The 17,340-nt window shown below is 37.2% G+C and overlaps 1 protein-coding gene across 3 annotated transcripts in view; it reads left to right on the top strand.

Moving 5' to 3' along the window:
- The window catches only part of RAB3GAP1 (RAB3 GTPase activating protein catalytic subunit 1), a 113,711-nt gene that overhangs the window by 65,764 nt on the left and 30,607 nt on the right, over window positions 1–17,340 (top strand). For all 3 annotated transcript variants that reach the window (XM_035008149.1, XM_035008148.1, XM_035008150.1), the window contains 8 exons: window positions 2,250–2,318; window positions 4,079–4,152; window positions 7,459–7,551; window positions 8,008–8,177; window positions 10,070–10,159; window positions 11,904–12,076; window positions 13,300–13,354; window positions 13,596–13,955. In XM_035008149.1, coding sequence (XP_034864040.1) covers window positions 2,250–2,318; window positions 4,079–4,152; window positions 7,459–7,551; window positions 8,008–8,177; window positions 10,070–10,159; window positions 11,904–12,076; window positions 13,300–13,354; window positions 13,596–13,955 — 1,084 coding nt within the window. The remainder of the gene's footprint in view (window positions 1–2,249; window positions 2,319–4,078; window positions 4,153–7,458; window positions 7,552–8,007; window positions 8,178–10,069; window positions 10,160–11,903; window positions 12,077–13,299; window positions 13,355–13,595; window positions 13,956–17,340) is intronic.

Below are 17,340 nucleotides of genomic sequence, written 5' to 3'. Positions count from 1 at the left end.
AGTTTTAAACTTGTAATCATTCATGTCCTTTAATATTACATACTGTCTAGTCATTTTTTTACCTTAAAAATTTATTTTATTATGAAAGTAATAAATTTATGCTAAGTAAGGGAAATTTAGAAAACATAAAAAGAGGCAAAAACCATGTTTGCTAGTCAAGTTTCTTAGTTGTAAACTATAGTAGTCAACTGTGACTAATTCAGTCAAAAAATCAACTTACTGAAGAGGTATTTGGTAACACAGAAGTTTAATTGGGACCATTATAGGACCCAGTTCAGAAAATAGGATTGAGCCAATGGTGGCTAGTTGTCCAGTTATTAACCAAGGTTATACTATATTGTTGTAGATTCTGGCCCTGTTACCACAGTGAATTCTAAAATGTAGAGTCCAGACTGGAGCTGCCAGTCAGTTGAGCACCACTGAAGATCAGAGAAAATAAGTAATTGGTTCTTTTGGCTTCTTTACTCTCCAAACTTTACTCTCCAAGAAGTGGGTTCAAAATCTCGACAGGAAAAAAAATATTCACTAAATTCATAATCCCACTACTCATAGATGGTCACTGATGACAACTTGGTCTCTGCAAGACTCTCCAGTTCAGTGATTTGCTAGGAGGATTCACAGCATTTAATTGTGCTCATGGCTATGGTGTATTACATTGAAAGGATATAATGCAAAAATCAGGAAAGAGAAAAGGCACATAGGTTGAGGTCCAGAGCCAACCAAGGACCAGCTTTCTTTCCCAGTGTAGTTACTCAGGACACACTTAATTCTAGCAATGAATTGTGACGTGTGAAAGGCTGTCTACCAGGGAAACTCATTAGAGGCTCACTACATGGTGTGTTTATCTGAGGCTGGTTACTTAGGCATTCTGTCCATGTACCAGAGGAAGGCAGGCGTTCAGCATAAACCATACTGTTTAGGTAGTAGTTTAGGCACAGTGAGCCACCCCTATCAAGGAATGATAAGAACCCCCCAAAATCTAAGTTCCCAGATGGTAAGTCAAGGGTGAACCTCGCAGGTTGTCCTTTTCTAAGTATCAGGCCTGCTATGATAACTCTTCTTCACTCGGTATGTTTGTATATTTTATAAATATATGTCATCCTCTATGTTTTGTGGCTTGCTTGATTTTACATGCAAACTTTTTGAAACTTAAAATTTATCTATATTGGGGCGCCTGGGTGGCTCAGTTGGTTAAGCGACTGCCTTCGGCTCAGGTCATGATCCTGGAGTCCCAGGATCGAGTCCCACATTGGGCTCCCGGCTCAGCAGGGAGCCTGCTTCTCCCTCTGACCCTCCCCCCTCTCATGTGCTCTCTGTCTCTCAAATAAATAAAAATCTTTAAAAAAAAAAATTTATCTATATTAAGAGGTCAGTGAACTATGACCTTGGACCAAATCTGGCCAGTAGCCTGTTTCTGTATCTCTTTTACATTTTTAGAGTTTTAAAAGAAAAAACCAAGAATATAACAGAGACTACATGGTCCCAAAAGCCTAGAATATTTGCTATGTGGTCGTTTGTAGAAAACGTTTGCTAACCTCTGATATATAACATGAGTTTTTCAAAATTGAGATATAATTCATGTACCATAAAATTCACCATATAAAGTATAAAATTCAGTGGTTTTTAGTGTTTCCAAAGTTGTGCTATCATCATCTCTTTCTAATTCCACAACACTTTCATCATCCCAAAAAGAAACCCTTCCCCTCTTAGCTGTCATCCCACTGATCTCCCCAGGCCCTCCAGCTCCAGGCAAATACTAATCTACCTTCTTTCCTTATGGATTTGCCTGTTCCGGACATTGCATATGAATTGTGTTATCCAGTACGTAGCCTTTTGTGTCCGACTTCTTTCATTTAGCAAAATGTTTTTGAGGTTCATCTGTATTGTAGCATGGTCAGTATTTCATTGCTTTTTATTGGTGTAGAATATGCCATTATATGGCTAATACCACATTTTATTTATCCATTGATCAGCTGATAGATATTGGGGTTATTTACACTTTTGGGCTGTTAGGTATAGTATGTGTTTTTAATGTCTGCAAGACATTAACTTCATATGGGTGTGCTACCATTTGCTAATAAACTGGTCGTCTCCTGTTTTACTATATTATAGATAGCACCACTTTTAACATACTTGTATGTACATTTCTGGTTATTTACTTAGAATACATTTCTAGAAGTAGAATTGCTGAGTCAGAGGATATACCTACAATATTAAAGCTTTTGGATATATTTTATGTTTTATTTTAGTGAACTCCATTTAGCAACTACATGGCCTCACCTGACAGAAGGTATCATTGTGGATAATGATGTTTATTCGTAAGTATGTTAAGAGTAGTATATTGAGATTCAAACATTTCAGTAGAATAAATTAACTGCCAAGTGGTTAGCAACTTTCCTTTTTCTATCAGTTTCTGATTAGGTTGGTTGATTTTTTACTTTTAAAGGTCGCTTTTTAGGCTGATTAGATATGTATTAGAGATGTATTTTAAGCTGTTGACCTTGGGGATGTGATCTTTAGTTCAGGGATAATGAACAGTCTCCCTTTTTTTAAGTTTTTGTTTTTATTCCAGTTAGTTAACATATATAGTGTTATATTAGTTTTAAGTGTACAACGTAGTAATTCCACACTTCCATACATGACCCTGTGCTTATCTCAAGTGCACTCCTTAATTTCTGTCACCTATTTAACCCGTCCCCCCTACCCTGAACAACCTCAGTCTTACTTTGTTTTAGCAAAGATGTCTTCAAGAGGGATATAGTGCATAATTCTGTTGAACTTTTCTTAGCTAGTTAGAAGCAGTTCATGAAATACTTTGAAGAGGTGATGGTCATTAGAATGTGTGGGAGTAATATTTGAACATTAAATGTCATAAATAATGAAACTTCCCAGTCATATACTCTTGTGCAATGGAAACAACTCAAAAATTATAGCAAACATTAGGAAGGATGTGGAGAGAGAGGAGCACAATTTTAGTATCTCTCATGCATGATGCAGAACAGTGAGAAATAGGACACTTTTTTGTTGTAATTAAAATAAATGGGTTGTATTTGCTGATGATAAAAGTCACATGAGCTTTCTTAATCAGAAAATAAATAGGTTGTATTTGTTGATGATAAAAGTAACATGAGCTTTCTTAATCACATAATTTAGATGGCTATAAAGAAGAAAATAAGGACTACATGCAATCCTGTTACTTAAAAAATAGCCAGTTAGCATTTTGGGGTGTATACTTTTTTGTTTTTAAATTGAGATGTAATTGGCATGTAACATTATATTAGTTTCACATGTACAACATAATGAATCAGTATTTTTATGGGAGCGTATATTTTTAAAGTTTAAATTTATATATTTGCTTTATTTAGTATGTATCTTTACATATTATATGCCCATAAATAAAGATCTGTGTTGTTATTTTTAAAATTGCTGCATAATCCATTAAGTGGATGTGTTATAATCTATTTAATTGAGAAAATAGGGCACATTTGATCTTGTGCAAATTTTTGTAGTCTCTGTTTTTACTATTAGTGTTGTAAAAAAACTAAGATCATTTCTTTATTATTTCTAAAATTAATTGTTTTATTAGATTATCTGTGTACATTGCCTGTTCAGAATAATTTTTTTTTTTTTTTAAGATTTTATTTATTTGACAGAGAGACACAGCGAGAGAGGGAACACAAGCAGAGGGAGTGGGAGAGGGAGAAGCAGGCTTCCCGCTGAGTAGGGAGCCCGATGTGGGGCTCGATCCCAGGACCCTGGGATCATGACCTGAGCCGAAGGCAGACGCTTAACGACTGAGCCACCCAGGCGCCCTCAGAATAATTTTTATATGTGTGTTTTGATTGTGGTTTTTCTTTTTTGCTTTTTTGTCTACAAACTTTGATTTCTTAATTCTGGGTTTTTTTGGGTTTTTTTTTTTAAACTTACCCAAATGGCCTTATCTGAGTAACAGTAAGTTTAAGGGAGGCAAAATGGATTGCTTGTCCTTTTATATAATTAATTAGGCTGCATTTTGATAAATTAATGAGTTGTACATTGTCATAATTAGGATCTTTGTTTATTTTGTTTTGTATTTTAGTGATTTGGATCCTATTCAGGCTCCCCATTGGTCTGTTCGAGTTCGAAAAGCTGAAAATCCTCAGTGTTTGCTGGGTAAGACATCCTTTCCTGAAATTATGTTCCTTCCCCACCAATCTGCCCATCTTCCAGATTAGGAAGACTGAATGTATTCTTTATACTTTATTTCACCTATCAAAAGGGTACATTTTTGTTTTTTTACATTTGTGATCTTCTTGGTTAATACCACTAAAAAAGAAATCTTTGTCAACAGCGGTGAGTCCTAGTAAGTCTTGAATAGCACTAGCAGTATTTCTTTCTTTTTTTTATTTTTTATTTTTTTTAAAGAATTCATTTATTTATTTGACAGAGAGAGACACAGTGAGAGAGGGAACACAAGCAGGGGGGAGTGGGAGAGGGAGAAGCAGGCTTCCCGCTGAGCAGGGAGCCCAATGGGACTCGATTCCAGGACCCTGGGACCATGACCTGAGCCCAAGGCAGATGCTTAACGACTGAACCACCCAGGCACCCACAGGATTTCTTTCTTGTCTTTTAGCTTTAAGCAGTCTACATCTCAGAATTCTCACATATTTTCTCATGATCTGAGTTTTATTCTTCTGAGGCTTTTATGTTACTCCCTTCTTTTCTTCTTCTGGCAGTTTGCATCTTCCGTTCTTGTTAGTGCAGCACTTTCTGCCTTTTGCCATCCTCTGGACCTGTGGTATGTGAGGGGAAGAATGAGCCCTTCTGTAGGGTTGTACCACATCTGCAAACCTATTTTCTGATAGAGGGAAAGAGGTGTAAAGGATCAAGTGAAATATCATAAATAGAAATACTTGAAAAAATGATAATTTGCCTTTGGGATAATCATATCTGGCATTTCTTTCTTTTATCATTTTTGTAGCTGTGTCTCTTTCATGAAGTCTTCTGAACCCATCTCCTCGATGTGTCTTTCCATCTTTTTCTCTCATATTTAGTACATATGAAGATATTTCATTTCTGTTTTTTTATATAAACCACCTTTATTCCATATAACCTGATATATTACCATTCAGCTAATGGAGTTACCATTTATTGATGACAGTAATGATGCATTTCTCTAAAATATTATTTTCTTGGGTTCTTTAAAATTCATCACATGCTATTCATTAAATGCTAATTAGCACTTGCCATTTTTGCCAACTACATAATGGTGAATACAAAGATGTAGAAGGTAAAATTCCTGCCATTGGTGAATTTGTCTTGGGGTATTAGGGAGACAGTGGAGGGTTGGTATTAAGAGTTTTAGAATTTTTATTCTAAATCCTGGGTCTGCCAGTTTGAACAAGTTTTGTTAATTTCTTCAAGTCTCAGTAAAATAGAGACAATAGTATATACATAGAGTTATTGAGAGGATCAAATAAGATTATGTGTGTGTTTGTGTATCACATTTAATACACAGCCTTTTGTACAGTAAATGCTCAATAAATAGTTTCCCTTGTTAAATCATTGGATTATTAAATCATTAAATTTATTTACTAAATTGTTTCCTAGTTCCTTATTGTTTCTCATCCACTGACTTCTGTGGTAATTGTAGAGGACCTTAGAATTTAAAGTATTCTCATTTTAAGTTATTGTTCCATGATCCCACCCTACTCTTTGACTTTATGTGTTTATATGATGAGATTAAAGGATTATGTAGTCATATAATTAACTAGAGTCATATAGTTTATATGATTGAATTATAGGATTATCTTACTTTTTTTTTTTTAAAGATTTTATTTATTTATTTGAGAGAGAGAGAATGAGAGAGAGCAAGAACATGAGAGGGGGGAGGGTCAGAGGGAGAAGCAGGCTCCCTGCCGAGCAGGGAGCCCGATGCGGGACTCGATCCAGGGACTCCAGGATCATGACCTGAGCCGAAGGCAGTCGCTTAACCAACTGAGCCACCCAGGCGCCGTAAAACTCTTTTTTTTTTTTTTGTTAAAGATTATTTATTTGAGAGAGCGAGAATGAGAGAGAGAGAGAGAGAGTACATGAGAGGGGGGAGGGTCAGAGGGAGAAACAGGCTCCTCGCTGAGCAGGGAGCCCGATGCGGGACTCGATCCCGGGACTCCAGGATCATGACCTGAGCTGAAGGCGGTCGCTTAACCGACTGAGTCACCCAGGCGCCCGGATTATCTTACTTTTCTAAAGAAGTCCAGAAAGTGTTCTAGATTTATTCAGAACTAGTTGATGAATTTAATATCTTGTATTGTCTGGTAGTTTTAGTACTGATGATTAGTTAAACTTTAATTCCTGTTAAACTTTAATTTTTTTGTACAAATGTCTCATTGCAGGTCTTCAGAAGATATCAAACCTTTTCCCCTTATAATAATGACAGGAAGTGTACCATTCATTAATAATGCAGCTGAAGCTAAAATAACTTTATGCTACATGATTTCTTAATCCTCTAGAAACATATCTTCAGGTTTTTTGTTTGTTTTTGTTTTTGTGGTGAAAAAAATTAGATTTAGCCAGCTGGACTCAGTTTAGATGATCCCAATTTTGTTGGCAACATCCAAAGCATCATAGGAGCCAGTGAAACAAATGCCTTCTCTCCATCAGGCTTGACAAGGTATTGACCTTGGCCACCTCAGTGTCGTAGAGCTTCTTCACAGCCTGTTTGATCTGGTGCTTGTTGGCCTTGACATCCACAATGAACACAAGTGTGTTGTTGTCTTCATGGCTGACTCAGTAGTCAGGGGGGAACTTGATGATGGCATAGTGATCAAGCTTGTTTCTCCTGGGGGCGCTCTTCTGAGGATATTTGGGCTGCCTTCGGACACGCAGTGTCTGGGATCATCGGAACGTAGGCAATATGCAGATCTTTTTTTTTTGTGACTGTGGACGCCTTTCAGCACCGCTTTCATGGCCTTCAAAGCTTTTGCTTCAGCTTCGTCTTTGGGAGGGGCAGGGGCTTCCTTCTTGACCTTTGGTACCATCTTCATGAAAGGACCAGAAGTTCTTTTTAATTTTAATTTTTTTTAATGAACTCAGAATTCTAGAAGGGTGGCAGTTAAGGTGGCACTTTGTGCATATAGTAATATTCTTGTTACTTCTACAATTCATTGAGGACAGATAATTATTTGTCTTCTTCAGGCACATAGTAAGTGATTAATATTACTAGGTACAGTTACTTTTCCTTTCATTCTAGAAGGGATTCTAAGGAAAAACTTTTTTAATATCTTGTGACATGGAGAGAAGGGAAGAACAAGGCTATCTTTGAAACAGGATTAATTTTTGTCTTGGGTGGAAAAACTGAATGGTTTCTTTTTCTACCAAATCTTTCTTACAGCTTTTGTGAAAAGACATGTACTTTAATTTGTAGGGCTGATTTCTTTTAGTTAAGTGTCAAATATGAGTAACATTTTTTCTATGTAGGTGATTTTGTCACTGAATTCTTTAAAATTTGCCGTCGAAAGGAGTCAACTGATGAAATTCTTGGACGATCCACATTTGAGGAAGAAGGGAGAGGTGACCTACTTTCCTTTTTTTTAAGTTACTTTCAGAGATCTAACCCTTTTTCTTTGGCATTTTTCTAGTAACTTTTCATCTATTTTCACATTTGAATTAAGTTGGAAAAACAAGTTTTGATGGAGTAGACTGCTACCATTTCTCTCCGGGCTTTACCCTGAGCTTAAAAATTAAGCACATTTAATAAGTTCTTTCTACCAAAACTGTAAGATATTTTGAAAAGCAGGGTTTTAGACGTTTCTTTAAAACTGCTGGAGAGAAATAATTTGTGTTACACCTTTGTCATTATGGACGCATATAAAGCTGAATATGTGTCTTAAAATTTTGTAATTCTGAGACCATATAATACCAGTGAAAATAGTGACTAAAATGTTTTATACAATCAACAGTTTATTCATCACTTTAACTTGCTAAGGTTGGTGATATAATTTCTGTTCGTTTCTATTCTTTTTATAGAAATTGCTGATATAACTCATGCTTTGTCAAAGTTGACAGAGCCAGCACCGGTTCCAATTCATAAATTATCAGTTTCAAATATGGTACACAGTGCAAAGAAGAAAATACGAAAACACAGAGGTGTAGAAGAGTCACCACTGAATAATGATGTCCTCAATACTATTCTCTTGGTAACTAAATGTATCTTTCTATGTCTGTATGTATACTCATTTCTTGGTAACTAAATATGGTATCTTTCTATGTCTGTATGTATACTCATTTATTCATTATCAACCAGTCCCTTCTATGTGGCAAGCACTGGATTGGGAATATAAAATGAGTAGAACGAAGTCTCCACATTCAGAAAATTCCCACTAGTTTAATGGGAAGAAGGAAGGTAAACTGTAGTTACAATACTGTGTTGCATGGAAGAAGTCTGGCAGTTTGGCTGTGAGAACACAGCAGAGGATGTGTCTGTCTCTATCTGGGCAGTGGGAATCAGGGAAGGTGTCATAAAGAAGGGCACTTGAGTTGCATCTTGAAGAGAAGGTTTTAGAAACAGATGAACAGTCCTGAAACACCGGGCTTCATCTTGCAGTTTAATATTTTAAGCAGAGGGTCAACATCAGAACTGGATTTTTGAAAGCTTCCTTTCACAAAAGTCTAAGGAAAGCTTTATAGTAAGTACTAGAAAGAGCTAAGATGTCTTCTAGGTATAGAGTGGTGGAACAGGCCCAGCCTGGGAACCACACACACCAGGGTTAATCCTGATTTTACTATATTATTTTGAGTAAGTCATTTAATTTCAGTTTTGTCATCTGTAAATGAGGCTAATGAAACCCTGTTAGATTGTTTGGAGGATGAAAGGACCATCTCTTAACACTGCCTGGCATATAATAGGCCTCTGGTAAAATGATAGCTGTTCTTACTATAATTGTAGGTATAGTCATATTTCTGGCAATTTGTGCATTAAGACAATCTTGGGAACAACCTTTGAATAGTGCAATGAAAAGAATACTGGACGTGGAAACTTGATGTTAATCTCATCCCAGCATTAATCTGAATAAAACTCTTAACCAGATTTTCAGCTTATGTATCTGAAAGAAATGGGCAGTAATATTTACCTTACACAGTGGTTTTAGATTAGGATATTGTTTGCAAATGTACCTAGTAGTGGGGTTTGGTACAGAGTAGTTCCTCTAAATTTGAAAAAGTCTCCTGAGCACATTCTGTAATATGTGGCATAGTATGCATAGTAAAAGGAATCACAAGTCAGCAGTACAACACGCGCTTGGGAAGAACAGTGAAAAAAGGACTGAAAATATATTTCTGCAGAAAAGGCCCCTTCTTTTTTTTTTTAAGGAAGCTCTACGCTGGGGAGCCAAATGCAGGGCCTGAACCCACAACCCTGAGATCAAGACCTGGGCTGAGATCAAGAGTTAGATGCTTAACCGACTGAGCCACCCAGTGGCCCTGGGAAAGGCCCCTTCTTAACAATATATCCTTAGAGATTTTATTCTAGTTACCATATGCACTGAATTTTTTTTTTTTTTTTACCATTCCTACATACACGTAAACAGAAACCACATGGAAAAAGATGAACTGGTCATTACAGGTTTAGACTGCTTCCGACTTTCTAGGGGTATCTTGTAAAGTTATCATCTTAAATATCATAGTCTTAATATTTCATATATGAAAACCTGTGGACTGTATAACTTCATAGAGCCTCATGAATGTGTGCGTATTTAAATTTTTTCTCTTAGGTTTTGTCTAATACTTTTTTATAAATTTAATGACCATGGATCATAGTGAAGAGATTTTTCATTGTTTAGTCTACACAACCAGGTGGTTTTAAGAAAAATCTCTGATTTCTAAAATTGGCTTATCACTGAAACTATGTATTTTTAAAGAAAAACAGAAAATGTTTGATATGATGTAGAACCCACTGGCCAGTACAATAAGCACATTTCCATTGTTTTAATAGCAAAACCATAAAAAAATAAAATAGTGTTTATATGAGTTATGAATATCAACAAAGTAGGAAATTGGTTGAAATGTGGTTATTTTTATTTTTCTCCCTAAGTTCTTATTCCCTGATGCTGCTTCTGAGAAACCATTAGATGGAAATTCTTCCACAGACAACAATAATCCTGTATCAGAGAGTGAAGATTATGTAAGTTGGAATTTAATATTAAAATATTTAAAATGCATTGAATTTCTAAGGGGTTGCTATATTGCTAGTTTAGTAGCATAAGGATCTTTTTATTTTTTAATTTTATTTTAAAAATATTTATTTATTTGAGAGAGAGAGAGCGGGCTCACACTCATGTGACCAGGGTGGGGGTGCGGGGGGCAGAGGGAGAGGGAGAGAGAATCCTCAGGCAGACTCCCTGCTGAGCACGGAGCCTGAGGCAGAACTCTATCCCAGGTCATGACCTGTGTGGAAATCAAGAATTGGCCACTTTGGGGCACCTGGGTGGCTCAGTCGGTTAAGCATCTGCCTTTGGCTCAGGTCATGATCCCTGAGTCCTGGGATCGAGCCCCACATTGGGCTCCCTGCTCAGCGGGGAGCCTGCTTCACCCTCTGCCTCTGTCCCTTCCCCCTGCTTGTGCTCTCTTTCTCTCTCTCTCAAAAAAAAAGAGTTGGCCACTTTACCGACTGAGCCACCCCAGGCACCCCAAGGATCTTTTAATTTTAAAAATCACCTTAGGAAAGCTTGAGTAGAGATCATGGCCTCCACTCAGATTATGATACATTGACCATACATATGTATTTTGGGTAGCAAGAACTTTTCTGGAAACAGTGAAAAAATAGGTATATTGTGCATGATTGTAGGATTTCCCTCATTTTAGACTTTTTATAAAATTATCAAATTGATGTTTTGCCATTGATTCTTCTCTGTATTTCAAAACCAGACAGTGAGTGGAACACTTTAATGAAGTAAAATGTGTAAAATGAAGCAAAATTTTCATGTGTTCCTTATCCAGGTCTTTAATAAATTGAGAAATGAGATGTTTAAATGACAGGCATAGAGATAAACTATTTTCAGTAGTTATTTTTGGGAAGTAGATTTCATGAAATGAGGAAAAGCAGAGGCTTTATATTTTCGGTTTATACAGTTCTGATTTTATGTTTCTGATTTTGATAATAAATCTATACTCATTTATAATTAAAAGATTTTTTTTTTTAAGATTTTATTTATTTATTTATTTGAGAGAGAGAGAATGAGAGACAGAGAGCATGAGAGGGAGGAGGGTCAGAGGGAGAAGCAGGCTCCCTGCCGAGCAGGGAGCCCGATGCGGGACTCGATCCCGGGACTCCAGGATCATGACCTGAGCCGAAGGCAGTCGCTTAACCAACTGAGCCACCCAGGCGCCCTATAATTAAAAGATTTTTAAGGGGCTGTTGGGTGGCTCAGTTGGTTAAATGTCTGCTGTTGGCTCAGGTCATGATCCTGGGGTTCTGGGATGGAGCCCCACATCCGGCTCCCTGCTTAGCGGGGAGTCTGCTTCTCCCTCTCCTTCTGCTGCTCCCCTCCCCCGCATTCATGTTCTGCACACACACGCTCTGTCTCGTGTTCTCTCTCTCAAATAAATAAATATAATCTTAAAAAAAAAAAAAAGATTTTAAAAACAACATATTTGGAATACATCTTGAAGGTTCCACAGAGGAAATTGAAAGTTCTGACTTTAGCTTTTCTAAACTGTAGCATCAGTCTTTCGATCCTTGCAGAAATTTTGAAAACATGGGACTGCCTAAGAACAATTTAGGCAGTAATGTATTAAGTATTTGATAAAAGGTAGTTTGGTAGGATAGGTTAATTTTAGTATTAAAATCTCTCCCCACACAGTTTTTGATTATACCTGCAAATATGTTGTTAACAAGTTTTGCTTTGTTTCTATTTTGTTAAATTCAGAATCTCTACAATCAGTTCAAATCTGCACCATCTGACAGTTTAACATACAAATTGGCTTTGTGTCTTTGTATGATCAATTTCTACCATGGAGGATTAAAAGGAGTGGCACATCTCTGGCAGGAATTTGTTCTTGAAATGCGTTTCAGATGGGAAAACAACTTTCTGATTCCAGGGTAAGAATTTGAATTTTCGTTTGTTAGCCTAATTAGTCTTTTGGCCCATTAATTCTCCTCTTCTAGGAAATCCGCCCCAAGAAAGTGGTAAGAAACTGGACATGATTTATACTCAGCGGTGTTCATTGTAGCAAATTTATCATAGGGGAAAAAAGGTGAAGCAACCTCAGTACCAAACATAAAAGAATGGTGTAAATCATGATATATGTCTACAGTGGAAAGTTATGGATCTATTACAAGTTTTATTTTTTTTCAAGAATCTCTAATAACATAGAAAATGATCGTAGTATTTGTAGTAAAGTAGAATACAGTGTTTTGTATACTAAGTGCTTTCAGTTTTGCTGATCTATATTTATAGAAATATAATTGGGAAGAAATAAAGCCAAATGTTAACAGTAGTTTTTCCCAGGTGTGAAATAATATTTTTATTTCGTCCTTTATACATTTGTGTATTTTCTAAGCCTTCTGGAGTGAATATAAATTTTTATAGTTGAAGAGAAAACATTCTTAGAGTTCATAAGTTCAGGTACTCACTATTACCTATATTTGAGAGAATTTTGTGGAATTTATGTTGACATTTCACTTAATAAAGTGGAAGAGTTTAGTTACCATATATTTCAATATCGCGTACGTTACTGCTCATCTACATATACTAAGGCAGAATTGTGATATGAGTAGTATAAATTGGTGATTGAGCCAAAAATATTTACTTCTATTTCATTTGCCAGTCTCTGCTTAGCTGGATTATCTCTTGGCTGATTCTTAGGAACTTAGTGGTTTAGAACTAGAGGCAGTTTAGGCTCCTCTTGGCAAAAGAGAGGTGGAAATCAATATTTTTTTTATATTGAGAATCCACTATAATAATTGAGAACTGAATATGTAACTAATCTGTTTTGTATGGTGTGAAATACTGTATGGTAGCTACTCCCTGGGATAGATTTAGAGACATTTTTTCATTTTAAGTTTCTATTAACTTTGAGAACTATTAGTAGTTTGCTACTATGCTTTGAAAAATATATTTGCTGTTGGTGGACTAGGAGGATAAAATAAATTGTGATTTTTTTTTTTTTTTTAGTCTTTATTTGCTCCATCTCAGTTATCTTACCTATTGAAATCTAGTTTTAATTTCTTATCAAATGGCTAAAATTTACGGTAGCATACGAAATTTGCATACCTGAAGCCATTTTACTAAAACTAACTTTTCCCACTACTTTATTTGATAGATTAGCAAGTGGACCCCCAGATCTAAGATGTTGTTTACTACATCAGAAACTACAGGTAAAGATTTCCCAACGACAGTATCTAAATATGGTCTTAATTTAATTGGAGTTTATTCTAATACTAAATGTATTAATGGATTATAGGCTATTCTCATTGTGCTGCTGTAGGTTACTTGTAGTCACTTCACAATAGGGTCCAGGGACGGGGTGGAAAAGGCAAATTAAATATTGAAGAAGTGGATAGATTTTTATTTTACTGTAACTAACTTAAATATAAATGTTATTTCTGTTTTCTTAAGATGTTAAATTGTTGTATTGAAAGAAAGAAGGCCCGTGATGAGGGGAGAAAGACAAATACTTCAGATATGTATCCAGGGGATGCTGGAAGAGCTGGAGACCAGCTGGGGCCAGATAATCTAAAAGATATGGATAAGGAAAAGGGAGAGGTAGGAAAATCTTGGGATTCTTGGAGTGATAGTGAAGAAGAATTTTTTGAATGCCTAAGTGATACTGAAGAATTTAAGGGAAACGGACAAGAGAGTAGCAAGAAAGGAGGACCTAAGGAGATGACAAGCTTAAAACCAGAGGGACGATTATATCAGCATGGAAAACTCACACTGCTACATAATGGAGAACCTCTCTATATTCCAGTGACCCAGGTAGGATTCGGACTGGCTCTTTAAGCTTTATTTGTTTTTATTTTGTTGTTTATATCTTCATCCTAGTAGGAAATGTTTGCTTTGGGTAGGAGCAATTCTTTTTTTTTTTTTTTTTTAAAGATTTTATTTATTTATTTGAGAGAATGAGAGAGAGCAAGCACATGAGAGGGGGGAGGGTCAGAGGGAGAAGCAGACTCCCTGCCGAGCAGGGAGCCCGATGCGGGACTTGATCCAGGGACTCCAGGATCATGACCTGAGCCGAAGGCAGTCGCTTAACCAACTGAGCCACCCAGGCGCCCTGGGTAGGAGCAATTCTTTAAACAAATCTGTGTTCAAAGATCTAAGATTTCAAATCTAAATAAACTTTTGGGGCTTTCAGGTATTATCATTTCTGAAATTGAGAAATATTTTGAAGTTAGGGAAATAAGTAGTTCATCATGGTTAAGGTGATCTGTTACTTCTTAAAATGAGTGGTGGGTACACAGGTGTTTAAGAAACAGAATCCAAATCAGTTGCTTTCCTATACACTAACAATGCAACTGTAGAAAGAGAAATTAGAGAAACGATTCCATTTACAATAGCACCAAAAACCATAAGATACCTCGGAATAAACCTAACCAAAGAGGTAAAGGATCTATACTCTAGGAACTACAAAACGCTCATGAAAGAAATTGAAGAAGACACAAAAAGATGGAAAAATATTCCATGCTCATGGATCGGAAGAATAAACATTGTTAAAATGTCTATGCTACCCAGAGCAATCTATACCTTCAATGCCATCCCGATCAAAGTTTCAATGACATTTTTCAAAGTGCTGGAACAAACAATCCTCAAATTTGTATGGAATCAGAAAAGACCCCAAATCGCCAAGGAGATGTTGAAAAAGAAAAACAAAGCTGGGGGCATCACGTTGCCCGATTTCAAGCTATATTACAAAGCTGTGATCACCAAGACAGCATGGTACTGGCACAAAAACAGACATATAGACCAGTGGAAGAGAACAGAGAGCCCAGATATGGACCCTCAACTCTGTGGTCAAATAATCTTTGACAAAGCAGGAAAAAATATGCAATGGAAAAAAGACAGTCTCTTCAATAAATGGTGCTGGGAAAATTGGACAGCCACATGTAGAAGAATGAAACTCGACCATTCTCTAACACCATTCACAAAGATAAACTCAAAGTGGATGAAAGACCTCAATGTGAGACAGGAATCCATCAAAATCCTAGAGGAGAACATAGGCAGTAACCTCTTTGACATTGGCCACAGGAACTTCTTTCAAGATACATCCCCAAAGGCTAGTGAAACAAAAGCAAAAATGAACTTTTGGGACTTCATCAAGATAAAAAAGCTTTTGCACAGCAAAGGAAACAGTCAACAAAACAAAGAGGCAACCCACAGAATGGGAGAAGATACTTGCAAATGACACTACAGATAAAGGGCTGGTATCCAAAATCTATAAAGAACTTCTCCAACTCAACACCCAAAAAACAAATAAGTCAAAAAGTGGGCAGAAGATATGAAAAGACACTTCTCTGAAGAAGACATACAAATGGCTAACAGACACATGAAAAAATGTTCATCATCATTAGCCATCAGGGAAATCCAAATCAAAACCACATTGAGATACCACCTTACACCAGTTAGAATGGCAAAAATGGACAGGGAAAGAAACAACAAATGTTGGAGAGGTTGTGGAGAAAGGGAAACCTTCTTAACACTGTTGGTGGGAATGCAAGTTGGTATAGCCACTTTGGAAAACAGTGTGGAGGTTCCTCAAAAATTTAAAAATAGAGCTACCCTATGACCCAGCAATTGCACTCCTGGGTACTTACCCCAAAGACACAGATGTAGTGAAAAGAAGGGCCATATGCACCCCAATGTTCATAGCAGCAATGTCCACAATAGCCAAACTGTGGAAAGAGCCGAGATGCCCTTCAGCAGACGAATGGATAAAGAAGATGTGGTCCATATATACAATGGAATATTATTCAGCCATCAGAAAGGATGAATACCCAACTTTTACATCAACATGGATGGGACTGAAGGAGATTATGCTAAGTGAAATAAGTCAAGCAGAGAAAGTCAATTATCATATGGTTTCACTTATTTGTGGAACATAAAGAATAGCATGGAGGACATTAGGAGAAGGAAGGGAAAAATGACAGGAGAGAAATCGGAGGGAGAGATGAACCATGAGGGACTGTGGACTCTGAGAAACAAACAGGGTGTTAGAAGGGAGGGAGGAGCGGGGATTGGTTAGCCCAGTGATGGTTATTAAGGAGGGCACGTACTGCATGGAGCACTGGGTGTTATACGAAAACAATCACTACATCAAAAACTAATGATGTATGGTGACTAACATAACATAATAAAATTAAAAAAAAAAATGGAGATTAAGTATCCGACTCTTGGTTTTGGCTCAGGTCCTGATTTCAGGGCCCTGATCTCAGGCTCCTGAGATGGAGCCTTGTATCAGGCTCCACCACTGAGCACAGAGTCTGCTTAAGACTTTCTCCCTCCTCCTCTGTTCTCCCCTCTGTGTGCTCTCTCTCTCTCTTTAAAATAAGGAAGAAAGGAAAGAAAGGAAAGAAAGAAAGAGAGAGAGAGAGAGAGAAAGAAAGAAAGAAAGAAAGAAAAAATATTTTTAAAAATAGTACGTAAACGCCTCTTACAAAATGGTATCTTCTACTTGGTTTTCAGTATGTCTGTTGTTTCTTAAAAATAATCAGCCTGGGGCACCTGGGTGGCTCAGTCGTTAAGCGTCTGCCTTCAGCTTGGGTCATGATCCCAGGGTCCTGGGATCGAGCCCCACATCGGGCTCCCTGCTCTGCGGGAAGCCTGCTTCTCCCTCTCCCACCCCCCTTGCTTGTGTTCCCTCTCTCGCTGTGTCTCTCTCTGTCAAATAAATAAAATCTTAAAAAAAAAAAATAATAATAATAATAATCAGCTTAGGGGTGCCTGGGTGGCTCAGTCGGTTAAATGTCTGCCTTCGGCTCAGGTCATGATCCCAGGGTCCTGGGATTGAGCCCCGCATCGGGCTCCCTGCTCGGCGGGAGGCCTGCTTCTCCCTCTCCACTCCCCCTGCTTGTGTTCCCTCTCTCGCTGTGTCTCTCTGTCAAATAAATAAATAAAATCTTTAAAAAGAAAAAATTTTTTTCTGCCCCAGTGTAGTCTCCTGTGTTTTCTTCTGGAAGCTTCATTGTTTTACTTACTGCATTTATGTCTGTGACCCACCTCAAATTGACTGTGTTTGGTATGAGGAAAAGATTGTCTTTTCTCTGTAAGGACATATAATTATGTTCCAACACCATTATTCAGAGGAACTGCTTTTTCCCACACAATGGCAGTGGTGTCTTTGTTGTAAATCATATGATCGAATACG

The sequence above is a fragment of the Mirounga leonina genome, unplaced genomic scaffold, assembly GCF_011800145.1.
Source record: "Mirounga leonina isolate KUSES-001 unplaced genomic scaffold, KU_Mleo_1.0 Mir_151, whole genome shotgun sequence".
NCBI lineage: Eukaryota > Metazoa > Chordata > Mammalia > Carnivora > Phocidae > Mirounga > Mirounga leonina.
Note: the sequence above shows the minus strand (reverse complement) of the source record. Positions and strands in the feature narration are given on the sequence as shown.